This window comes from Anguilla anguilla, chromosome 3, assembly GCF_013347855.1.
Source record: "Anguilla anguilla isolate fAngAng1 chromosome 3, fAngAng1.pri, whole genome shotgun sequence".
Lineage (NCBI taxonomy): Eukaryota > Metazoa > Chordata > Actinopteri > Anguilliformes > Anguillidae > Anguilla > Anguilla anguilla.
Genome location: NC_049203.1, coordinates 55,876,213 through 55,903,037, shown reverse-complemented (window position 1 = coordinate 55,903,037; position 26,825 = coordinate 55,876,213). Strand labels below are relative to the sequence as shown.

Here is a 26,825-nt window from a genome sequence, read left to right as displayed (position 1 = left end):
AACATGAAAGAAAATTATATGCCTTCTTTATCTAATCAGTTCACCATGCTTCTTTATTGAAATTACGAAGTCAACTGCCCTTGTTGGTCCAAGCTGGTCATGTGGCCTGGACACGGAATATCAAGAACTCCCGTTCAGACAGAGGTGGATCTCGTGCCACATATTTGTGCTCTTATTGGATAATGCATGAAATCAGTTGCATGGCTCTGGTTTGATATTAACTATATATAACAACGGGAATCAGATTTGTAAGTGGGCTGTATATTGCGTATTCTTTTTCATTTGCATACTTTTCGATTAGTGTAAGCAACTATTTCTGGACATAGGCATGTCAATGTTCTGGGAACAAATATACTTAAACCGTATAAAAATGGCACAAAATATGTATTGTCAACAAAAAACTATACTTTTAAACTGAACATGAATAATATATCCACGGTGTATAAACAAAGGTGTGTACTTACATTTGCTGTACATTTGCTGTTTGTACAAGCAATCGAAGAGCTTCTAATAAACTGTATGAACGTATGTTCCATAAAACACGCTAGAAATAAGACGAGCGTGGTTTCTCTGAGAATGTCCCACCCACCTCATACTATTTGCCCCCTTGTTCCTTTCTTTTTCTCAATTGGGTCCTCCCCCCGTCATTCATTTTCTGTCGCAAACGGTCCAGCCTTTGTTTGCTGGTAACAAGTATGTACAGCTTCGACGGCTTGTTTCAACAGGATGCAAAGAAGTAACATGGTGTTAACTTGTAGCTTGATGTATTATCAGTGAATGAAAGGTGAGTCGGCTGATGTCATTTGGCACTGTAACATTTTAAAAGAAAACGATCCGTCTAGCAAGCATCCATTTACCTAGCTGCCGAGTTCCCAGTGCTTTGTGACCAGTTCGCTAGCAGGCTTGCTAACCATCTTTTGGAATTATACTTTGTTGCAATCGTTTGATTTATCGCTGAAACACTAGATAATAGGTTAACCCGTAAGCGAACTAGCCAATCCGTATGAGAACTATTGCAGTTTCATAACTGGTACAAACATTAGTCTGTAGCCTGCTGAACAGTGATGTGCTTTATCACATTAGCCAGTCAGCAGTATTCATTTAGGTCGCTTGCCTGCTTTCTCCTGAATAGAGTTGATGGAGATATTCTCTATTATTCTTGGCTAGCCGTGTAACTCGCTTGCTTATTATGATGCAAACTATATTTCCGGCGAATATACTGCAATTGATTTACAAAACCACTGACAGTCGTGCCATGTTGGTTCTGCAGGACTGACTCGAATCTCGTTTAAGTTACCCAATAAGTTTCTGCATGTTTTGCCTGTGTTCTTCCTGGAATAGGCCGAGCTTCCATTCATTGGAGTGGAGCTTTGCTGGGGATGCTTGATCGGGTTGTATTGTGAAACTTGTAGCTAAACAGCGAACGATAGGCTACAATATGCGACAAACTCAGATTCTGGTTATCTATTCTTATCTGTTGGCAAACACTAAAATTAGCTTTTTTTGATTCCTTAATTGTTCTTAGTTGTGCTAGTAAGTCAAACAGATCCTTGTATTAAATAATTATACCGATAAATGTGAGCACAATATCAATGATCCAATTGGAAAGATTGGTGTTCAGAATGACTGTGGCACCCAGTGCAGTACTGTTTACATGAGCACATCGAGAAGGAAAATAAAAACATCCCGATAATAGGCTACTGGTTTTCCAAACATTTTGTTTTGAAAAAAACTACACTTTTCACTCACACTGGGCCACTCCGATTTTTTTATTTTGTCATTCAAAAGTTCCACTTGGGCTACTTCATACTAGGGCCTATTGAATGATGATATTGAGGGGAAGCAACAGTGTCAGGCTTGGAGCCGATTTACGCTATCTGTAAAAGGACATAGGCCTACACGTAGCTGAGAGAGCCGTTGTTATATCGCATTTTAAGCTATCATAATATATTAAAAACATTTCTTATGTTCAGAACTGCTTTCAGTTAGACTAGTTAACAAATATTAAGCTATCAGTTTATTGCATTATAGCTTGTAAAAAGTTCTGTGTTGTCAAAAAGGATAAAGTAAGCTTATATTGAGTAATCTGAACATTCATATTTCTGAAGTGGAATTCTAGTAGAAAAAAGGCACACTGCAACCTGTTAGGGGAGCTGACAGACAGTGACTGCAACTGGAAATCTAAGTTTTTAGAAATCTAAGGCTTAGTAGGAAAAACTGATACCACATTAGATATTAGCCACTGTTCTTTGATGTGAGAGGAGAGAGGGTAAAGACAGGTTTACAGTGGTGTCAGATTACTTGTGTGTTTGGTGTTGTTTTGAAACAAGCCTGTGCTGTATACTTACATTTTACTTGTTTTCAATGATGTTGTGATTCCTGGCAATTGGGATGTCTGGTATTGAACAGAGAGAACTTGAAAAGCACAACATTGTCACACTTGTACACTAATTCTATAAACATGATTGAATGAGCTATGGATTATGTTCCCATATCTTTGATGGGGTAGTAGATCCAGAGATGTAAGCTTATCTAGTTTAAAAAAATTTTGTTTGAAGATACTGACTTTGACGTCTGCATGACATGAATACTAATTGTTGATAGAAAAAAATCCAAATCATTTGAAATGTCTAGGGTTTGGTGTCAATTCTAAATAAAATTACAGTCCACACAGTTTTGAATTTTAACTAGAATAGGGAAAAGGCATTTATAATATGTACAAATAAAATTATCAGTAGGAGTAGAAGCGGATTTAAGGGAAAATGAATTCCTTGTATTCCTGTTCAAGAACAGATTTATACCAAACATGGAAATTCCATTGTGAATTTACTCCATCCCTGTAATTATGTAAAACATTGATAAGATGTAGCTATTATTTGAGCTGAACAGTCATGCTGATGGGCTTGGTAACATGTACTAGAAAGTTCATGATCTAATTCAATTTATTTCTCTTGTTTGACATTTCAGAAAACATAAGATGTCTCTCCATTTTAAAGAGGACTTTTACATCAGCTTTCCTACCCACATTTGAGCAAACCCTTCTGGAGATAGAATCACCATGGAGCCGAGAAAAGGAACTGTGCCCATTGGTGTGACAGAACCTTTGATTAGAGTCTGTGGAGAAACTGCAATGGGGCTCCATCTTGAGGCTGTGTCCTCATGTGAGTCATGTGATGTGAACCTTCCTGAGCCACAACCAACCAGGACGCTGAAGTGGACCGCCTTCAAGCTCTTTGGGGGCAGGAGAAGCATCTGCACTCTGCCAAGCTTCTTCAGGAGTAGAAAATGTCATGGAAAGGGGACCTCAAAAAAGGGGATAAACAAGAGCAAAACTCACGATGGCATCAGCAAGGTGAGCTGGGAAGATGGAGGAAGAGCGGGGGACATGCCAACAAAGGATTTTGAATACCACAGGCAGAAAGACTCAGCCTTACCCAGCAGCAAGAGTTCACAGGTTATGAACGAGCTTTCTGAAGGGGGTGTGTCCTCCTGCCTGCCAACTGTCAGTGGTGATCATAAAGCCTTTTGGGACAAATCCTTGCACTTTCGTCGACCAAAGAGAGGACTGAAAGGTTTCTTTAGCAGCCTCAGGTGTCCCAAAAAGCACAGAAATGTTGAGTCAGGAAATCGTGAGACTTTTGAATTGTCGGGAGACATCAGTGAACACACAATGCATTCCACTGAGTCTGAGATTGATAACCACGACCCAAAGAGTGTGGGTAATTTGGCTGAACCCAAGGCTCCTGCTTCTGATGTCAAAGACACTTTAACTGTAGCATGTGAGGTAAACAAGGAGGTTATTGTGTCTGTAAACCCTGTTGACTGCACTGACCAGGACAGCACTGACCGGGACAGTTTGAAATCACTGACTGGTGTAGCTACAGCTCTAGAGCCAGCAGCAAATGCTCTGAATGTTGCTATTGAAGTTGAGGCTCCATCCTCTAATGTTGACCTTACCATTGCCTCTGTTGCCAGGCTGGACCTCGCAGAGAGCAGTGAGCGATCTGTTCAGTCACCTGAACATGTCTATGTAATATCAGCGGATGAAGCCTCTCTGAAAAGCTTTGACTCGCTGACCGGTTGTGGGGATGTCATTGCAGACCAGGATGAGGACGGCGTTGCTGATAGGACAGTTGTGAGAGAGAAGAGCTGCAGCGCTGCTAAGAGGAGCTCCAGCTATGTCAATTTTCAAGGTGGAGGGGAAGAAATGGCCACTCCTGATGAGGTAGACTATCTTAGGGGATTATGGGAGAGTGACACAGTTGATGAGGTGGGCAGCTTTCCTAGAGAGCACCCAGGTTATGTTTCATGTGATGTTAGCCTGGCTGTAACTGAAGCACCACTCATTGCCTCTCCCCATATGGATGCTGGTGGCAATTGCAGCAGTTTGCAACATGGAACTGGCACTAGCAATGCACCAATACATGTGCTGACACCTCAGAGTGACCAGCAGGGGTCACTGCCCAACAGTGACGAAGGCTATTATGATTCTACCACCCCAGGCCCGGATGAGGATAGAAGACATGACCTTGTTGGAATTGCAAATGAAAGGCTGCCGAGAGACAGTTATAGCGGTGATGCCCTTTATGAGCTCTATGAGTCAGAGGACCCCCTAACAAGCCCCCCGGTAGAGGGCAAACACTCAGTTGAAACGTTGTCATCCGCGCTGGACACGCTGGATTTTTTATGCTTGACATCTCAGGACCCTGATGAAGAGCATCTCCGTGAACCCCAGAATGTACAGAATTCAACTGCTAAGGAACAGGCTGAATTCAAATTCTGTTTTAAAAAAAGTCCCGCTGAGTGCATAACAAGGCTAAATGAAAAACAAGCTTGCCAAAATGAGGAACAGCTGCAGGTTATTTCATGGATACCAAGTCCGAAAGATGAGTGTGTCTCATATGAACATAGATGCCTTAATGACAGAAACAAGAATGGTAAAAGTGTGTTCTGCTTTGAGAAATCAAAAGACAATCATCTAGATGACACGAAAGATGTCATTTGTACTGCCCCTATCCCAAAGTCAGCACTACCACTGCAAGATTTAACTTCTTGTGCAGTGCAAGTCCATCAAATGGACCTTCCAGAGAATCAAGGGAAAATGAGTCTTTCCAACAAATTGGAGGTAGGAGCAGAACATGGGCAGACTGTTTGCTTTTCTCAAGCACTCGTGAACTTCACAAACGACACCAGACTTTTCAATAATCTCTCTCGCAGTCTGGTGGGCCCTGAACAAGGCTCTGTGTTTACTCAGAACATGGAGGCTCTTCCAGCTATGGTGACTTTTGACGTATTCGATACAGAAAATGAGGGGGAATGTGATCGTCACACGGAGATGGATATTGAGTTGGAAATGGAAATGGAGATGGAGGGTACGGATGATGATGTGGAATCGCCCTATGAGTCCTCACCATATGAAAGCTACCTGCAAAAGGATGCATTTGCGGAATGGGATGACAAAATGTTAAATGACTTTGACCGGAGTTTGCTCTGTAGTAACGCCTGGGGGGTTGCAAGTCTTCCACGGTATTATGGCCTTGGTGGTATTAGCCCACCTATACCAGCTGCACTATCAGCAAAGAGGAGAAGCAGGTCCCTGGACACAGATGCCTTGGAATCTGAGATAAGTGACTTGTGTCTGACAAAAACTAAGCCGAAGCCTGTATTGATTGCACTCCCTAAATCTGAACAACGTTCCAGTAAGTTATCCCCCTTACACTTCAAAACTAATGGGCACTTAGCCAGCCCAGAAATGCTGGGCAGAGCTGAAACAACTGTATCATGGCAACCACAGACTTCAGGAAGCTCAGTGCCTTCACAGACTGATGAGGAAAGAATAGGCTGGATAGAGTATGCTTTGGAAAGAGAGGGGGCTAAGCCAGCATTCTATCAGGCTGAAGGACCACAATCTCAGCACATAGGCCAAGGTACTAAATGCAAAATCAGACCTCAGATTTCCATGTGTGCGGTGCAGGAGAAATTGGGCTGTAATTCTACACTGCAGAGCCCTGGACAGATGGTCAAATCGTCACATCTGCCGGTACAATGTGGTCCCCGCAGCTTTCAACCCGATGCGTCTATGCCGGGGACCCCAGGAGAATTCTCACGCAGGGCTTCTGCTCAAGTATCCGCGTTAGATGACAGGAACCCAGCACATTTCTCACAGAAACATTTTGCAAAGCAGCTCCACAAGTCTACCCAACCACCTTCTAAGATCAGACCTGTGGGAATCACTCGAGGGATGCCTCATTTCCGTCCAGACACAAATCGAACCTCCAAACTGACAAACTGCAAGAAACAAAGAGAATCCACCAGCAAAGGCAGAGAAGATCTTAGTGTGTCTCTGCCTGTTGGTTGTCACAAGCACTCAGCGTAGAGATTGGAGTTGTTTGAAGATGATACAGTCCAGAATTTATATGAATTATTCACATTTACTGCCAGTATTTTCTTGCCAATATTGTCATTTCACAAGTTTGCAGACATAACACCCACCAATAATTTTCTGTTGCATGTCTTTATTGAAAATGTACCATACCAGGCAAAGCTTAACCATGAAGCCTTATTGTTTTCTTGAAGTACTGCAGTTATGTGGATTCTCACCAGAGTGTGCCAAGGTTTCACATTGATTGTTAATTGCTAAGATAGTGGTTCCCTCTGTGTTTTCTGGATCTCATTTAAATGGAGAAAATGGCAATAAGTCATATTTTTTCCCTCTGTGTATGATTGGGCTATTTTCTTTTTTAAACTGACCTTATCTAATCACATCGTAATCTTGCATCCAAGAAATGGCCTTTTAGAATCTACAGTAAGGTAGTCCATATTACAGTTGTTTCATGCATTTTCTGTTAAACGGTACTGTTTATAGTCTTCAGGTTGCTGTCACAGAGTAAGCACAGGCTTATATTTTGTATTACAGCACAATTCTACCTATCATGCTTTGATGTGCTCGTTGTGAATTAACCTCACCAGAGCATTCAAAGGCAAAACATACTTGATACTTCCATGTCTGAAGTGTACCTATGTCCTGAAGGCCTTTAGCTGGTTCTTTTAGTTTAGGGTTCTTCTTGAAGGGTGGTTCATGGTGCTTTGATTAAACCACCCTTTAATACATTTACCCATTTATTTAGGTATTTAGGTATGTCTCTTTGCCTTGTTCTTTTATTAGTCAAATATTTACTGCTGCTATTGTGTATCATTCATTTGTAAGAATACTGCTACAAGCTGTGCTTTTTTCATTTCCAAGGCTGCTGGACAGTCTGGAAGTAGACTGAATGTTAACAATTTGCTCACATTCATTAGTTTTAGTTAGACTAGAACTACAGACATTTATACTGCTACATATCATGACTGAACAATGTATGAACAGTGTACTTTATAACTTCTCACATTGCCAAACCAGGAAATGACATTGTGGGCCCTGCACTGCAGTTTGACCTTTAAGCTTGAAAACATACATGACAGGATGGTATTTCAAAGTGCAGGTTGTCATGTACAGTCACATCTTGCCCTGTATTTTATAAAGCAAAAGGTTTGTTGGGAGAGGAAGAATTTATGATCTTATGAAGATATTAATTGACACATGAAATCAAACGAATGCAATTTTGCCTTGGATTAACTCATCTCAGAACACAGGTGCAGGCTTCACTACACTGTAGCAGGATTTTCTGCTGAAGCAGTATCCATGGGTTCTTTGTGTCCTCTCTAGTGCTTTACTTGTAGAATTGGTTTAGGATAGTTTTAGGGTACCGCTGCATTTGAGAACACTAGTTTGTGTGTTGTGCATGAGACCTGGAATAGCGTATTTTTTGGTTGTTCGATCAATATTTTTACCTGCATCATTGATTTTGCAAACATGACTGCCAGTCTGCTTGGGACTATTAGCCTTTCATACTATAATTATGTTTAACTCCCAACTTCACTTTAGTGTGATTGGCTGCCCAGATTGCTGAATTATTACAATTGGATAGCTCCACTGCTTGCAATCTTTGCTGCTCATTTGAAATTTTATCACAGCAAACGTAAAACACAAAAAGGCCATTGCTTTTCAGCGAGAGGTCAGTGTTAGATACCCAGGGTAGGCTTTTGCCCTTACAGGGCACTTCAGTTGCTTAATCCCCCCAGGTCTCTCCCCAATTTTGGGAGTGTTTAACCTATTTCTTCATTTAAATGCAGCAGTACAGAAACAATAGAACACGCAAGCTACATACATGTACACCTGCTCCTCACTGACCCTTGGTTATAGCTGTTGTTGTCCCAGTAACCATGCAGGATGTACTGTCAGCTCAGTGGGAGGTGTGCCATGTTGAAATATGAGCTTATCTCATGCACTTACCCAGTGATGCATGAATGCATGTGTGATCCACAGCATGGACTGTTCATGCAGAACCAATTTAGCAAAACTGTAAGCTGCACTGAGCTTTACGGTGCTCAATGGGGAAAGTGTGAACATCCTATTAAGATTTAAATGTCAATCTGATATCCTCACTTAAGGGAAAGATTGTATTTAATAGGGCTTCAGTCTGCCTTAAATCAACACTGCTGCTAGGTCAGGCTTCAGTGCCTTCTCAGTGTTATTCGAAATCATACCAACAACATGGTTAGCTCCTGAGTTCTTTCTATCCTCTTTGCTTCTTTTGACTAAAGAAAGGGGTAGGCAACCCTGGCCTGAATTGGAAGTGATACTTCTGTTTGAGTTTGGTACAGGTTGATCAATGATTAGGGTCTCTAAACCTTAATATTTGGAATGAATCTGAATGGTGACATGCTGGAGTATATCCATCATGGTCACCAGCTTACATTAAACCTATTAATTTATCCAAATTTGGGATTGGGATGCAGCTAAAATCAGAACTATATCTGGCATTCAACGACCAGGGATGTCTACTAGAAAGTGGCTGCTCATAACAGGAGTTACCAGAAGTATACTATATAACAATTAATGAATATTCATAAAGTGAAGGACAGGGCAACCTCTTTGTGAATATAGAACTAGTTTTCAGCTTCAACGGTAACTTCCAATTTTAAGAATATGGAGCTGACTATCTGGTTAGTCTATAGATCCTGTGTTGTGACTTATTTATATGCTAATGTAAAACATTTCTTTTTTTACTATGAATCCACCTTTTCTGTTTTATTGTGCTGGTTGTTAGTTTAAATCTTTGTCCTGTACAGTTGAGTACTGATACTGCAAAAGTTTTGCTTTTCTTAGTCTACACTGACCGACAGTAGCCTTTCTCTTTAATTCATTATGGGACTTCCCTATGGATGTTAATATAAAATTCATTTCTGTGACTGGTTCTTACCAACATCTTTGTATTGTAATGCTAACCTTTTTGAAGCGCTCACCTGTTTGCTTTTGGAATATATTTTGTAAGTATGAAGATGCAACTGAATTTGTCTTGTTGTTCACACCCTTTTTCTGGAAAGCAGTTTGTTTTTAGCAAGATCTTCTGAAATGATTGTGGTGAATGTCCCCAATTTTTCAAGTTTCATAAAAGCAAAGATCTTCACTTTATATGAATGTGTTTCCTCTTTTCTGTTTAAAATGAAGCCTTTTTGTTTTGAAATTGCACAACATCCAGGGCACTATCATGTAATGATATCATGAAATAGTATGCTGTGTTTGAAATTCATATTTTAAACTATATTTTATCTGCCGTGTTTGGTGCTGGTCTCCTGCTGAATAGTTTCTGATGATGGTATTGAGGGGGCCAAGAGAAACCCACGAACGGGTCAATAACAGAACATACCTACATGGGAAAAGCAACTGAACAGAAGTGTTTGGTTGCTTGTCAGTATAGAAGTTATTAGAATTACAGTTTAATCTTCCAGAAATTATATTGTAAGTGCATTTCTGCTTAAAACAGCTAGTCAGTTATGTTCTTCTAGGTGAATAACATTTGCTAACTATACTAACCCTAGGTGGCAAGTCTGGTAAAATACCTCAGTTGTACCAGTAATTCTATTGCTGATGAGTATTACTGTTCAGCATTACTGGAAAGGTCAGGTGAGGTGCTACCAAATATTTTTGGTAATTATGTGTTGGATGGTTAAGAGCAGGACTATTTTTGCTACAGTATTTTGAATATTGTTAGTGGATGCATTCCTTTGGTACCACAATCCACTTTTTGAATTCTGTTTGAAAGAGTTTGCCGATGGAAAAACTGATTCTGAGAAAATATTTTTGGATTGGGCTATTTTGTGGCAGAACCAGAAAAAAATAAACTACATAAACTACACACTGAACAAAACAGCTTCATGTTCTTCTTTTGTAACCTGAGGAATACATGTAATTGTGGTGTAATTCCACAGTTGAAAATAAAATGAGAGAACTTATTTACTTGCAGCTTCCTTCTCTAGTTAAACCTACAGTTTAGATATTTTGGGTGTGAGGTACTGGTTGATAGTCTATTCTTTTGAGGCAGCCATTGAAAACCAGGGAGGCTCCAGCCATTCACCAGGGAAGAGAGAAAGTGGGCTGCTCCCATTTTAGGCAGTGCAATGACCCTGTGATCAGTAGACTCTGTTGTCTGGTGTTTTATCTTGTTCTTTTTTGCCTCATGCATCTGGGAGCATATGTCTGTGAGCCAATGTTTTAGATGGTATGGTCTCCATCACAGGACAGCTAGCACTAATTTGTGTAGAGAGAATCCAATAATATCTGAGAAGACTGGTGCCAGTGCACACTTGATCTAGCCCATGGCTAAAATGCCTGCCTCACTGTTAAAGTCATGAGTATGTTTTCCTTGAATTGAATGTATTTGTGCCAGACTGGGCCACATGAGCCCTTCTTTGGTAACATTGGACACCCTTGGACTAGAGACTCCTTTCTTACTGATAACTGGTTTTACTGGTTGTGTGCTGAAGTTCCAAGAGTCTGTGCTCCACTCCCCCCCCCCCCCCCTTTTTTTTTTTTAAAAATTTGTCATCTACCAGAGCAAATCATCTAGTAGCTGGTCAACTCTAGGTGTTTAGTATGTAACCATGGTGTTTTAACGAGTAGCTGGTGAACTCTAGGTGCTTAGTATGTAGCCATGGTGCTTTAATGAGTAGCTGGTGAACTCTAGGTGCTTAGTATGTAGCCATGGTGCTTTAATGAGTAGCTGGTGAACTCTAGGTGCTTAGTATGTAGCCATGGTGCTTTAATGAGTAGCTGGTGAACTCTAGGTGCTTAGTATGTAACTGTTGGGCAGATGTGCAGAATACTGGCTGACTGAAAACCGCCCTACGCCAGCAGGAAGAATCCTAAGTTCTTTGAGCAGTGTTTTGGAACCGGGGAAATGGGGAAAAATAAAGTCAATTTGTCAGCATTTTGCCACCATGAATCAGAACGAACAACAACGAAAAGTGCGCCACACAAAGGACTCAATTCTGCCAAGAATTGGGCACCACATGCTGCTAAATACAGCATGCAGTGCTTAAGTAGACTTCATGCTGGCTCACTGAATCTCCACCATGACGAGCGGGCTGGTCCCAGGCCTAACCCAGATGCTGTCTGCTGCGGGAAACCTGCAGCCTGAATTTGCCAAATACTACTTCTGGGCATGTTCAGTGTTCACTTGACAGGTATTCATTTGTAAATGAAATTCTTTTGACTCATCCTAAGCAGCAAATTGTTTCCATCATTTTCGGTGAAATCTCACATATGAATGACGTTGATAACAATGGGTCTTCTAAATTCTGTATACAGCTGCGTGGTCATGTAATCATTTGAAAATGTGGTTACAACCAGATACAATGTAACTACATTTGCCTGGAAAGAGTTGCACAATAATAGTAGTTGAAAAATCAGTGTGACCAATTATGTAACATTTTAAACAACAGCCCACTTACCTCATCATGCATAATGATGATTTTCTTTCTGAAATGGCTTGTCATGGATATAAAACTTGAGCATTAGAAGTCTTCATACTTATATTGTTCTTTTAAACAGCTGCTGACATTCCACCAAAATCACTGACACATGTTTAAACTTACTTTTCAGCATTTCCCCGTTCCAGAACACTGTTTAGACTCTTTTATGAAAAGGTTTATCCTGAATATTATTGTAGTCATGGCAATTGTATTTTAGCTGTCTGGGCACCTTCTTTTAGCGTCCTTAAGTTAATTGATTACAGTCACGCAATCACAACTTTTCAGATGTGGGCTGTTAAACTGGTGGTGTGTGAAGTGCTCTTTGGCTCTCTGACTACTGTGATGGAAAAGTGAGACTTCACTACTAATGCTGGAAATATATATATATATGTTTTATTGTAAGCACACTTAAATAGGTTAGCTGCTGATGCATGATCATATGATTATAAAACGCTTGCCATAAAACTAGCAAGGTTTTTTTATAAAAATGTTCATTACCATTGTGTACAGCTTACCAGCCACCACTGCAGTTGAGAGGACTACATTAAAATCCATGAGGACGGCAACACCGGAGTATGGTAAAATGAATGAGCCTGTTAAATGTCATCCAGGTACATGCAGTGAGGTGGTGGACGATACTGCAGAACACCTGCGGCTGGGAGATGGTCAGAGCTACTCCATCACTGTGGACAGGGCGGCTTGTTACCAACCCCCCCCCCCGACATGGGGATGGAGCCTGCCCGGGCCACTCCACAAAGGAGCATTTGTGCTGCTTGTATGAACGGATTATATATGAGGGAAACTCAATTAGAGGTGAATGAATGCAGTGAGATTAATGAGGTATGACCAGCCATGGTGCAGAGGGTGACCGATAGATTGAGTGAATGTCCAAAGAATGTTAATGAGGGGGGCAAGGTCCCCCTGAAAAGGGAAAAAAAATTGTTGCGTTGAGTTGGAGAGATCAGGGCAAAGAAGGAATAGTTTATGAGCACAGCAGATGGGAGAAGACATCAGTGCAAATGTCCTCTCCTCTGGCTTTATTTCAATGGAAAAAAAATAGTGTAACTGCTTTTAAAATGTTTGTTTGGCATGTTTGAAAATGAGTTCATCTTAAGTAAATGCAGTGAAACCTACCCTTGTTTGGTGGTCAGCTGCATGGGACAGCCACTTGTTGGTAGGCTTCCTTTGACTTTTCAGTTGTGTTCAGTTAAAAACATTCTAATCACAGTGGTTCCCAACCTTGGCTCTGGAGTATCACTTTGTATGCTGGTTTTCATTCCAACCACAATTGCAATTCCAGAATTTTAACCAGTTAATTTTTTTTAATTAGGTGATTTTCATGTTTAGAGGGTTTATTTATCCACGTAAGCGACATTATGTCAAAAATAGCCTTGAACAATAAAATTCCCATGTTCATATTGTGTTTATTGTGCTATATTGCAAACTATCACATAAAAGAAGAAACAAACTTTTTGGACCAATTGAAAGTCTTGGTAAATCAATAGACTCCCGAACACATAGCTGAACATGTGTTTAATTTCCTGAAATTTATTAACACAATGCAGGTTTGGCTTGTTATCATTTGCTTTGTCTTTGAATTCTTCATTATCTTCCAGATGGTTCATTTCAGTGGCCAGGTGTCCACTTAGAAGTTTATTGATTCACCGCCGTCTTTAATTTGATCAGTTAAAAATAATTAACCATTTTATGTAATTGCTTACCATGCAGTACAATAAGCACAATATTAACATGGGAATTTTATTCTTCATGGCATGCATAGCTATTTCTGACATAATGTGGTTAAAGCGGGTAAACAATCCCCCTAAATATGAAAAGCACCTAATTAAGAAAAATTAATGACTTGTTAAATTTCTGGGATTGCGATTGGAACAAAAACCAGCATAGACAGGGGTACTCTAGGACCGAGGTTGGGAACTACTGACGTGAGCTATTTGCGATGTTCTCACATGCATACTCAAATACAAATCTGGTCGTGGTTTTCTTTTCTCACAGGTAATTAACTTAACAATTAGTGCTACGGATTGGCCAGACTATATTCACACCTGACTCCCACTTAAAGGGAGGGTGGAAAACCAGCAGTTTTTTGTCCTTGAGGGCCGTGATTTGAGTAACAATGCCTTTTAGGTTTAAGGGGTTGCTGCCATCATCATTGTCCTATTGTGGATTTTAAATGGCAACCCATAAGCAAAACTACGCAAACTGAACAAAAGAATCGATGTATTTAGAAAAGTTGGAGGTAAACACGCTCAGAAAATTACTCTGGGCTGTCCGTTGTACAAAAATGGAGTGAAACCTGCCTTGGGGGTCATGTTTGTATGGTGGTCACCTGCACATGATGGACATTTTTAATTACTCCCTTGGGTGGCCGCTTTACTGTACAGTAAACTACTTAAATCAGAGGAATATGCTTTTGCAGCTCAATTGAAAAGTCAGTAATCTTATGACCACATTTGGCAGGCTGTTAAAAAGTGCCACTGTAGCGCAAATAAGACAGTCCTAGTGTACTTGCTCTTTTCACGACAATGCTAAAAATCATATCCTGCTTTCTCCAGTTTGCAGGGCAAAAGATAACAGATGCTGTGTAATTATTCCTGTTCAATGGACTTTTGCACCCACTTGCTCAGACTGCATGGTGTATTATTCCAGAACTATTCAGCTTCTGGCAGACTGGGAGAGCGGCCAGCCCATTGCTGTAATATGATGGATTATGTTAATGGGATAGACTTGGTAGGAGCCAAGCAGTTAGTCACAGAAACATTTTTTTTTGGAGGGGGGTGTGTTGGAGGTGGCTTGTGTGAGATAATATCTCTGTTGGACACCTACAGGATGTTCTGTCAGTACATATGGTGGATATAATCCTGTCTGCACTCGAATTGACAGTTTAAATGGAAGACTACAGGGGCAGTACCTACTCTTAAGCCGCGTTTCCACCGCAGGAACTATACCCCGGAACTAGGAACCTTTTGAGGAACTCAGTGCGTTTCCACCGCAGGAACTAGGGTCTAAATTTAGTTCTGGGGGCTTTGTTTTACCCCCCAAAACGTTCCTGCTCGGGGGGTAGTACTTTCCGAAAGTACAGGAACCTTTTGGGTGGAGCTTGCAGCGCTGAACATTTCTGATTGGTCGAGTACTCGTAGCATTTGTGTTGTATTTATTTTCCGCCATTACCCGCCATGTTTGAAAATATGCAGAGGCAAACCAATTTATTTTCATAATAACTTCAAATCAAACTTGTATGTTATGCGGCGCAATAGCCTACTTTTGGTTATAACCTGTCAACGTCTTGGAATTATAACGTGTGCTCTTCTGTTCTTTTCTTGCTTTAGTATTCGTTTTATAAAATGCTAAGCATTCGTGCCGGGACAGCATATTACGTAGGCTACCAAAACATTCAAACGGATTAATTCGGTTGCTGAATATTTTCTTCCGGATTTTCTTTGTTAGCCCGTTGTAATTGACTCAAAACGTTTGATACAGTTATGTGAGGTATGCGGTAGTTCTGCATAATTAACATTGGTGATACAGTACAAGCAAACTGGAAATCACCTTCCGCACTTTTTATCCGGGTAAAATAACAGGTTAATTCTAGTTATCTTCGCTTTAGCTTTTTCAGACTGCCGTAATTTTACTGCCATTTTTCAATTCCACGAAAAGACCAGGAAGACTATGGACTCATTTATGGTGCATGGTTCGCATCTGGAGGGCACACTTCGCTGCTCGGCTAGCAGTAACTTCGAAGGAAAGCAAACGGTGGCTGTACCACTACTAATTTACATTTTCACGCAAGTCCGAGTTTTCGTTCTATTCTTGTCATTTTGCAATTAGCCTCTATGGAATTGACGACGAGAAAGTAATAAAACAGCAAATTGTTTACAACGTGTGCATGTTTTCTGCTGTTAATGAATGTGTTTGAGAGGATATATGAAAATCAATAAATACAAAAGTAACCATATATAGTCATTGTTGGTAACCCGTTGTATATAAGTGGAATAAACCCCTCCGGGCTGTCCCGGTTATTAGAAAATAATGTAGGCTACTTCGGTGGTAGTATGGGATTACAGAAGAAATCATATGACAGATGGACCGACGACAACGTCAGTGGGCTAATTTGCCTAATCTTCGCGGTACTTTAGACCCCGGTGGAAACGCAGACAACCATTGGCTGAAGGAACCTTTTAGTTCCTGGTAAAGTAGTTCCTGGGACTGAAAGTTCCGGGTAATTTTGGTGGAAACGCGGCTTTAGTGTGGGGCAAATGGCATTCTTTCTGTTAGAACCTGTAAATATGCATTGTGTAGTAAACTGTGTTTCTGTATGCATAGAAGGTCAGATAGATACATTTCACATCCATTTGTGTGTGAAGTTCAGCCTCACACTCAGCCCTGATAGGCAGGTCATGTGACCTGGGGCGTGCCTATCCATTGTCTTCTTTGGATGACTGAAACCGTTGCCAGGCCACCCACAGATGACACTTTTCACCACAGCAGCAGTAAAGCTGGAGTTTCCATGGAAACCAGCTCAAGCTGCTGATGTGGAGTGCATGCTGACTAACAATACGACTTGAGCCAGAGAGGAACATATATGCATGATTCACCATTTTCTTGTGAATAACCCTCATGAAAAAGTGTCTGCAATATCTATTGTTCTCTGCTTCCCTTATAAATATGACCATATATGCTCCCTTATAATATACAGCCATCACCACTTGTTCAGTATAAAGGTAGTTGTTCAATAACACGAGCTTCCCTCGGCCCTGCTGGGTGTCCTTCCTGCATAATGGCCATCTGGTGAAATACTGGGCCCGGCACAGCTCGGGCAGTGGCTGTTGCCAAGAAACAAATTTTGAGGATGCTCAAAATTTCAGCTGCCCAGGCCTTTTGTCTGACAGCTGTATACAGGTTGGTCTGCGAACAAAATGCTTAGCTTCCCCTGCTCCGTCTACTGCCATCTTGTGGGGGCAATAAGCATCTCTTTCAGCTTCTGTTTTTGGTCCATCAACTGCTGGTACTACTTGCAAAAGTACAATAAAAATGTTTGAGTATGTTTTAAACTGTAAGGGAATCAGGTCTCTGTGTCCTCAAATATGGCTTGGGGGTATCGATGTGTGTCCAGACTCCTTAATGAAGCAGATATTATGCAGCACAAATAGGAATTCACTTTATCTGAGAATGCTTTATCTGAGAATGCTATCAAAATCCCTTTCATGTAAATCATTAAAAGCGTTGTGGCTTAAACTAACTGCAAAATGTATATCTCTGCAATACGTATTTGTGTGTACAATTGGTCTGCCTGCGGTATTAATTAGTTTCTGTTTCCCTTTCACACATAATCATTTGTCAATATCTGAAACATTGCAGTGAGTGCGCTGTACTGCCCTCTGCTGGATGGGCCCATTGCTCTACCTTTGGCTCAGTACAATGCTATTATAACCACTTGGTGGCACTCTTTATCAGTGAAGTTCTCTGAAAATGTCATGAGCATTTAAATGTTTGCAAACAGCCTTATTACAGCAAGAAAAATGTGAATTGGCAGTCGCCTGTTATTTTAAATGAATGTGATACACCTGTCTCTAACATCAGACTTATTTATAATTGTAACACTACCTTGTAAACCTGAATCGTACCAAGATTTATCAAGAGAACCACATTCTCTATAAGAATATAGCATCTATTGACAGGATCCCTTGAATGCTGTTCCCCTTTTCTGGACAAATTTACATCTGCAACCAGCACCTATGTATTACAAACATGCTAATAAAAGATCAGGCTGAAAGAAACCTTGGTTATGACTGAGAATAATGGTACTGTGGACTGGATGCAGTTTATTCAAAGATGACAGAAATTATGAGTGGGAAAATTAAGAACACACTCAGAGGTTCAGCCAGCAGCCAAACATTGATGGCCCAACACTGGCTGTTTTCAGTATAATGTCTCCGTTTGGAAAACATAGTACCTTGACATGTTTAGCCAGGTTTGTCTTTCATGGTAGATTAAAAATAGATAGAAATCAATGGCTGCCTATTAGTGACTTACATGTTGTTAAAAATAAATGCAGCAAAGAACTCCAGCATTTTTCTCTGTGGATAAAATTCTGATACTAATGCATTCTAATACCGTAGCAGAATCGGAGATAGAATTTCTTTCCAAAAATATCCAACTATGATAGGCCTCCTGAATATAAAATAATTTTAAGATGGTTAAACTGAAATTGAACAGTAAAATCCTTGAAGTGGATTCTGTTATTACATGTTTTTATACGTAATATGTACAAATTGTAATAGGCTTTGAAGTTGGATGGCACAGTGTTGACATGGTGAAATGATGATTCTTTGCTGCATTTATTAAGCAGCAGTTTTTTTTGCTTGTCTTTGCTGCAGCCTAGTCGAGCTGACACTGAAGTCTTCCTGAATAGATCAAGGTAGCTCCTTGTGTTTGTCAGCACTCACTGAGGAGGATTGTTCCCACGGCAACCATGTATATTTAAACTTGTTTTTTTAGATGACGGTAGCTTCCTTACTCTGAGCTTTTAGCTTGCCTCTCTTCTGTCATTTCATTTGTAAAGATTTCTCAGCTGTGACTGTAAGGCTTGAGTACATTTCTCATTTCTGGCAGGTCCTACCAGTATCACCCCACCAAAGAGCAAAAGGGGCTTTCTGACTGCTCAGAGAGCCACATAGAGGGTACTGAGAAAGAGGACCAACTCACAGAATAGCCCTAACCCTAACCACGCACGAATGCACACATGCACACCCAGACCCACACGCACACACACACACACGCGCACACGCACACACACAGTATCAGTCCCAATGCTCAACCAGTTCTGTGCACAGGGCTTTCACCAGGTCCTTTGCACTGGGTGAGTATGTAATCTCTCAGCATGTAAGTCGCATCTCCTTCAGACACCTCCCCACTTTTCCCAAGAATTCAGTGTCCAATAAAGCTGAGTTATTCCCTTGGAAACTGCTCAGTCCATTGATTTTAACATTGATTTTAAGGAAGCACCTACAACTGGGACACCCCTATGGCTGTACTCTGGGAATTAGTCGGTCAAACACGTTACTGCAGCTGCAGGGCTCAATCAGTGTTATAGCTTCAAACATGATGATGATGATGATGATGATGATGATGATGATGATGATGATGATGATGATGATGATGATGATGATGATTATTATTATTATTATTATTATTATTAGTAGTATTTGTATTATTATTATTACCATCACCATCATCACATTTTTTTGTCTTGTGAGTTTTCCATTTGTCTGAAAAGCTGAGCTATTTAGCAAAATTACTATTGCTCCAAATACCATATTTCATAAATATTTTGAAGCCCAATGTGAAATGAATCCAAAATAAAGCTTTCCCATGGAACACCTGATATGTTCTTATATATCTCCATATTGTCTAATAGAGTCAAAGCTTTGCTTGCTAAAACGATTAAACTATTGAACTGAACTATTGTTCAAACGGGATGAAGTGAATATAAACTTTGAGGTCATACTTGTTTCTTTTTCTTAACACAAAAATAGGAAGAATGATCTGAAATGGCTGTTCCGCTTTTGTTGAAATTTGAAAAAGCATGTCATTTTCAAAGCAGCGCTCATGGTCATGATGTTATCGGTTATTTTTTTCTTTTTGAAAACCTAGATTATGTTTCATCTACACATTAATCTGCTGTTCATTCAGAAAGGCAGTGAATAATATAAGGTAAATCAAAAGCTTTAAGCATTTTTTTTAATTTGGCAGCAGACTGTGCTCACAATGCCTCCAATATTCTTGCATCTGCCATCATGCTTTGTTTAAATAGAACAAAAAATCTTGCCCAAGTTACTGTTCTATACAATAAAATAGACTGCACTTTTATATATTTCAACCTTCACACCAGGTTCATTTATCTTGGGAAGGACCAAAAGCTTCTCTGATTACCGATATATCACAAATATAGTGGACATGGACAGGTGGTCCACTTTAAATCAGCGAAGTCCAGCAGGGAAATGCATCACACAAAATGCAACACATAGAGCCTATACATTTCATACGGCGTAATGGAAACAGTCTGTTCTTTCTTTCATAGGTCAGCTTCTTCCCCACCGTAGAGCTGAAACCTGGTGAATATGAACCGGAGCCAAGGCTGACCATGCCAGTATGGCGCGATTGCTTTTTCCATTGTGGCCGGAGCTGTTAGAGCATGACGTCACACATGCCTAAAGCCATATGTCACTGTGGGTGGTACTGCGGAGCGCTATTTCCTCAGAAACACTGGAGAGAGGAAGTTGTGCCAGGTGGCAACAATGGTTAAGCTTGAATTGTTTATGCTCTTGTTTTTCATTTCTATGAAAGCAAAATAAGTATAATGATCAGTAATGGCAATGGACTCCTTTGCTTACCTTCATCATTTTCTACTGCTGCTTGAGGCAATGTTGAGTATGAGGCATGCTGACTCTACCCGTACAGTGGGCTTGTAATTAAGTAATGACAGCAGGCTGAAGAGACAAGATCAGTTTGGCTGATAGCACTAATGTAAAACCACCTGGAGCGTGAGCTAATGCGGCCAACCTGGTTCCAGCTCTTCTGTTGTAAAATGGGTATAATGTGCTGGCCTAGTACAAGCTCTGCAGCTATATAGTGAAAAAGGGTTTAAATAATCCAGCTTGGTTTCAGTTCTTTGGGTATAAAGGGGTATAAGGTCTATGGATCTGTGGTGGGAAAGGAATACATTGAGCCAGGTTGATTCTAGACCATTAAGTGAGAAGGTACTGTATATAATGATCCAACCTCATCTTAGCTTACAATGGAAAATTTATACTGTATAGGCTGGCCAGGAATATGCCTGATAGTCAATTGCTTTGCTTTGCAGCTCAAGCAGTACATGAGCAACCATTCCCCTGATTGGGTATTATCTTGTCCTCCAATCAGAACCACCCTTCCTGAAGAAGCAAGGTGAGTGAAATTGCACTGGCATCCAATGTACAATCAGTTTTGAATTCAGTTTCCCATTCTAGACCTGGGATTTTACTCCTAATACTTTGAAATGTGATTTTTTTTGTCCCAAAGTGAATAAGTAAATACCAGTGGGAAATTCCTCCATGCAGGAATATTGACATAGGCTAAAGACTGGGCATTTGAAATATGATATGAAAAGCAAGACATGTAGCACAGATATTTTTGAATGTCTACAACCTAACAATAGACTCTAAACCACTCTCATAATGGCAAAAACAGCTGCTGTATTCATCCACTACTGTGCAATACCCTGTTTTTTTGCAGACAGCCTACACCTCAGTAGGTGAGTGAAGGTTTTGCCTCTAGCAGTGGCAAGTATCCCTTGAGATTTATTCCAAGAAAGGCAGCTTTTAGATTTCCTGATGTTTGTATCTAGCGGAGAACTTGCCTCGTGCACCTCGTTTGTGTTTGCTGGCCTGCAAAGCTCTCCAAAATGAATAATAACAACCAAAGCATCCTTGACGTTCATCCAAGCCCTTCGGCTGCATTCTTACTTTTGGTTCTGTTCCTGCAGCGTTCATAACATAAAAATAGTTCTGTTTAGGACTGCAGCCGGCCCCTAAAGCTGATGAGGCTGTTTGGGCTGATCTCTTGATATTTCCCAGGGCTTATGCACAGCTGTGCACAGACCTATTCCCAAGATTCTTTTATACTTTCCAGTCCAGCTTTGCCGTAGGAGAGGGAAATATCATTGACTGTTTTTCTGCACTTTTTTGTGACAAATATTTATTTAATAATTCACAGCTCTGCGACTCTCTGCAGATAAGTAGAAAGGAACAGACCCTTGGGGCTTTTCAAACAGGCCATGAAATAAGCAGTAAGTGTGACGTCCTTCCTCCTTCACCTGCATAAGACAGATCTGCCACTGCCACAGAGACAAACCTCATTGCAACAGCTCTCTGCATCACTTAAGAGTCTGATGGCATCAAATGGTCGGCGCTATAAAAGAAAGAAAGGGATGAACAATTTGTGAGGCACCTCAGTCTTTCCGAGCATTCCTCGGGGAAGGGGAAGAGCTCAATCAAGCAGTGATACGTGTCATCAGTGGGAAATCTTACGTAACTTTGGCTGTTCTAATCATGCAAGAAATAGGTGAAACCCCTTCCCTCTGCTACCGCTACCGCATCTGGAAAAAAAACAGGGGGGCAGAGCTATGTAGGCCATCGTTCAACACCTGCATGATAGTCTTTTAATGTTCTTCTCTTTCTTCTCTCTCTTTTTCATATTTGAGTGGGTGTAATGTGCGCTGGCAACAGTGAAAACTTTCAAAGAATATAAGGATGGCTGTGCGGATGAGTGTCTTTATTATGCTCAGAGAGAGAAAGAGAGAGAGAGTGAGGGTCTTTGTATGACTGCAAAATGAGTGATTAATGAATCTGAAAAACAGAACCCACAGAAAGAATGTGCAAGCGACAAACATCATAGTTTAATATGAACACATTTGGGTTTGCCATTTGTCTGTGTCACTGACTAGATTGTCATTGTTTGATTTTAAATATCTGAAAATATGAATACACCATGATAGAGGAAAAGTTATTTCACCAAAAATTTAAATAGTGCAATGAGGTAACGCTGCATCCCAGCTTAAAAGACGATTCAGAAACATTTGCAGAGATCACACATTTGTGTTGTAAGACATTGAATTGTCATTTGAAATCTCAATCCATTCACTTTTCAAAGCTTACTTCATGGAACACTTCCCCAATGGCTAAAAAATAAGACCCTTGATCAACCTGTGCTGCAAGCCAAATATGCAAAGATTGAACTTGTAAAATCCAACTTATCCCTTTCCCTTTAGACGACTGCTTAATGCAATGTTAGAGCAAATTAAATCTCAAAAGGGAGACATTTCTGCCTGTCTTGATGGCAGAAATGGGATTATTCATTATTGATAGTGCGCATGGTAATTAGACTGCACGCAAGCTCACTTAACTTCAACAATTTTCATGGAAAAAACAAGAAAAATCCACTTGATTGCTCAATGCTTTCATGTGAAGCGGAGTGCTGTAGTGAAGAATGGGGCAGATTTGTTGGTCTTACATAGATTTCTTGGTCTTACATAATTTCTTTCCAACTAGGTCAGTGAAACCGGCAACCAGGAGCTCTGCTGATCTCAGGGGGAGTGCTTTTAGTCATATTTTTCCCAGGGGGAGGAGGGAGGGGCGGATACAGTTGGTTGAGGGATTTGCTAGACATTTTTCCCAGGGGTTCCCCTTGGAGGTAAACCCCAGCCACCATTGAGAGAACAATGCGCCTACTTCTTGGTTGGACCTGTGATATCTGTGCAGAGGCAAAGGGGGTGGAGTTATGGGGGCTGGAGTGATGTGGAGCCGTACTGGCGCAGACCAGGGGCTGGACGTTTAATTAAAGGCATAATAACATAACAAAGCGGCCCCTCCATGGTTGTGATCCATACCACCGAATCACTGACACAGACACATATTGTATGGATACATCACGTTGTCATGGTTTCTCATTAACACCTTTGTGTTTGCTGTCTTCTCTCGGAAATTCCCTTTAAATTAGGACACAAATAAAACACCAAACCCACGAGCAATAAATAAATAGGAAACTTGCATAGAAATTACACGCCACGTTGCCTCATTATAGTCAGTATTAGATTCTATACGGTACATTTTGTCTTGCGTGTCTTATTAATTGTTAATGACAGACGTGGGTTGATGCTGTGTGTGGAATGTGACAGACTGTTCCTGCTACTTCTGAAAAATAAAAATGAACTCAGACTGAGAACAAGGGAGCTCTTTTCTTGAATAATTGTCATCAACCACTTTTCCACATAGCTGATGTGAATAATTCTCTTTGTTTTTAAGGATTTTGGGTGAAAGTCAAAGTTCCATCATTTCCTTCCCTCGAGTGTTGGTCTGTTTTTGTGTGGACTGATTTATGCTTTCGGTCTAGGAAGCCCATTGCTTCATGTGAACAGAAAGAGCATTTATCTCTGAAGTGACAAAGAGTCTGCCACCTCAGGCTTAGTGCCAGAGGTTGAAGACCCTAGGAGGGGGGGGGGGGGCTGCTTTACAGACCTCTGTGAATTGGGGGATAAACATAAATAACATATCAACAAACAACATTTCCCCAACAATGAGGCTGATGAAGCTCTTCACTCTTTTATGCTCTTTAAACAGCTTCCATGCATAATAGAAAAAAATATTGTGGTGACTCCATAGAGTATTTTTATGTACAACACCGACAGTCCATGATGGAGTAAAACAGTTGATAAAGTGACTTTAAGGCGCAATAGACTACTATACCACAGGATTCACTAGTGTAATTTAAGAATCTGTATTATTGCCGTATTATTGTGCACACAAGTCCTGTCTCCCTGCAATGGATTGGTGACCTGTCAGGGGTGAATTCCTGCCTTTCACCCAACGTCTACTGAGAAAGGCTCCAGCCCCCTATGACCCTGACCAGAAATAAGTAGTTTACAAAATGGGTGGATGCATGGAGTCCCGTCTCCATATAAAATTTTATCTTTATACCTCTGTATGCTCCAACAGAGGAATTAATAATTAATTACACCTAAGTATGTGTTAGGAAAGTAAGCAGTAATGAGTCATAACCTTAAACATTGAGTCATGGCATACAGGTTAATGAAACAAATCTTTTTCAAACCTTGCTACTGTTGGCTTTGTTGGCCATAGATTGATGGTGAAATTGTCTTTAATTGGAATTCCAAAGAAATATGCAGTTTCCAAGTTATCTCTGAAAACGGAAACGGGCTTGGTTTAGCTGTGGCTTTCTGTCTTTGATCTTGTTTATTGTAACTGATTTTCCTGTTTTCTGATGTTTTCCTCTGATAGCACGTGGCTGCTGAACTCTCTAGCGGCTGCAGAGAAAAAGCACTTGAGGCAAGAGGAGGAAATCAGTCTGTTTTCCTGCCTAGCATTTCAGCTGTTTATTCACTTTTTAGGAAATGCATACCTTCAGCTCGGCCATATCCTTTCCAGTGTGTCGCCTGAGAGTCTTGACATAACTGGAATTGTAAAAGTGGTTTTCTTGTCTGGTTTGCAGTAGTTCAAAGAAGCTAGACATTCCTTGCATGCAAGTCAATTATTTTCTATGTGATGTTTACATCACTGTTATGTTTAATACCAAACTCTGTGAGGATTCTGGAGGGGTGGTGGGATTTAATGTAAGTCCCAATATGTTGTAATATAAATAGAATGTATTATAACACAAAACAGCATTCCAGGCACTTTAAATAAAATATTTAACCCAGGATGGGCAGCCCTTCTCGTTCGGATGATCCTTCCACTCCTGCTAGCCCTGGTGCAGATAAATAATAGAACAGGCGCAACTACTGACCATTGCTCAGTGAGGCAGATGAGCCTGGAGTTATTCACAGCACAATGGGTCATATCGCATGGAGGTAAGGGCCAAATGAATGCACTGCCGCTCATGGGAACCCATAATGGATGCTGCACTTAGACTGCACGAGCAGCTCCAAATTGTCCACAGTTGGACTGTGACTGGAGAAAGATATAAGCAAACTATACAGTGCACATGCGATTATGATACCCCTTTGTTGCAGAGTTCTGGTGTCCTGAGCTAAGTCAGGGTTTCAAAATGGAGGTCTAGGAAGCCACTCCCAACAAAATGATTATTCGCAACAACTTCATTAAACACTAATTGTAATTGAAGAATTTGGGAATTTTGTAAGAATATGTGATCAGCTATGATACACACAGTGCATGTTACACACATCAACTTTCAGGTACAGATATGTCTATGCCTCTAACTATGAAATGTGCTGTATATTCTACTCATAAAAATAGAGAGATATACAGATTCTGTGTTGATGTAAACACATCTGACATCAGATTATTTTGCTTTGCTTTCCAATTGTGAGTCATGTACACATAAATACACATAATAAAGGACAGGGGAAGATTCCTCATAGTAGTGGCATTTTGTATAAGATAAACCAATATTTTTTGCTGTATAATTATATAAATGTTATGAACAGGGGAGGGTCTGCAAGTGCGCTTTGGGATATAGAGACGTAGAGTATAGATACTATAGCCAGGTAAGATGCTCTTCTAGTGTATGGACGGGTCCCAAGATTTTGCCTTGAACCCTGACAAAGCCAGACCCAGCTGTGGCTGGGAATCCCACAGGCCCGTGAATAATTGGCAGGGAGGGAGCTCAGTCAGTGGGAAATCTGTGTCAATCAGGCTACCACAGTCTGTCTCCAGAATCTGCAACTGAACTGTCTTTCTCTGACTCAATGCCTGTGCAAGCTTAACTGGTAGACTGTGTGAAAAGGAGAAGCAGATTGACAGCACACATTTTGGAAGAGTGCAGACGCTGTTTTGGGCCCTGAACTGAATGCAGAGTTTGCTGTGATGAGCTCAACCACACGCAAATTGGAGAAAATAATAACTGAAAGCATTTTCTGAGGGAAAATAGTGTGGAACGGTGTGAGTGATTAGGATTAAAAGTGTTTGCACTTAAATGGTAATAAACAATTAGCACTTAACTTGAACTATTGAAATCAGATGATGGTTTCCATTAATAATTAATTCTTAACAGTATGTGTTTGAGAAATAATGTGTAAGGCTATGCTTAAGGTGTGATGTGGGGAAATTAGCTTTTGATTTCAGAATGTCAACAATGCACCATTTCTAAATCAGATCTTTCGTATTTCCTTTTAAGGGGTTAACCTGCATATATTTATTTGATGAATATGTAATTCATAGGGTTGCTGGGAGGCTCATCCTGCTAAGGCACTGTTCACTGTGCATGGATGAGCCCCATGGTCTGTTAGCACTCCCCACGAATTGGAGGGTTTCAGTCACCTGGGATGACAGTTTCTCAACAGCAACTCCACCAGATCGATTGGTTTGCCTGTAAAGTGGCACATAAAGTATCTTCCTCTTACTCATGTCTGTGCGAGCCTGACTTATGAACTGAATTCTAAT

General features: G+C 40.6%; 1 protein-coding gene across 1 annotated transcript; it reads left to right on the top strand.

Annotated features, from left to right (window-relative positions):
• Window positions 1–667: 667 nt before the first annotated feature.
• Window positions 668–9,514, top strand: LOC118224081 (APC membrane recruitment protein 1-like). Its single transcript, XM_035411262.1, has 2 exons — window positions 668–784; window positions 2,968–9,514. The coding sequence occupies exon 2, from the start codon at window positions 3,059–3,061 to the stop codon at window positions 6,374–6,376; it is 3,318 nt and encodes a 1,105-aa protein (XP_035267153.1). The 5' UTR covers window positions 668–784; window positions 2,968–3,058; the 3' UTR covers window positions 6,377–9,514.
• Window positions 9,515–26,825: the final 17,311 nt, after the last annotated feature.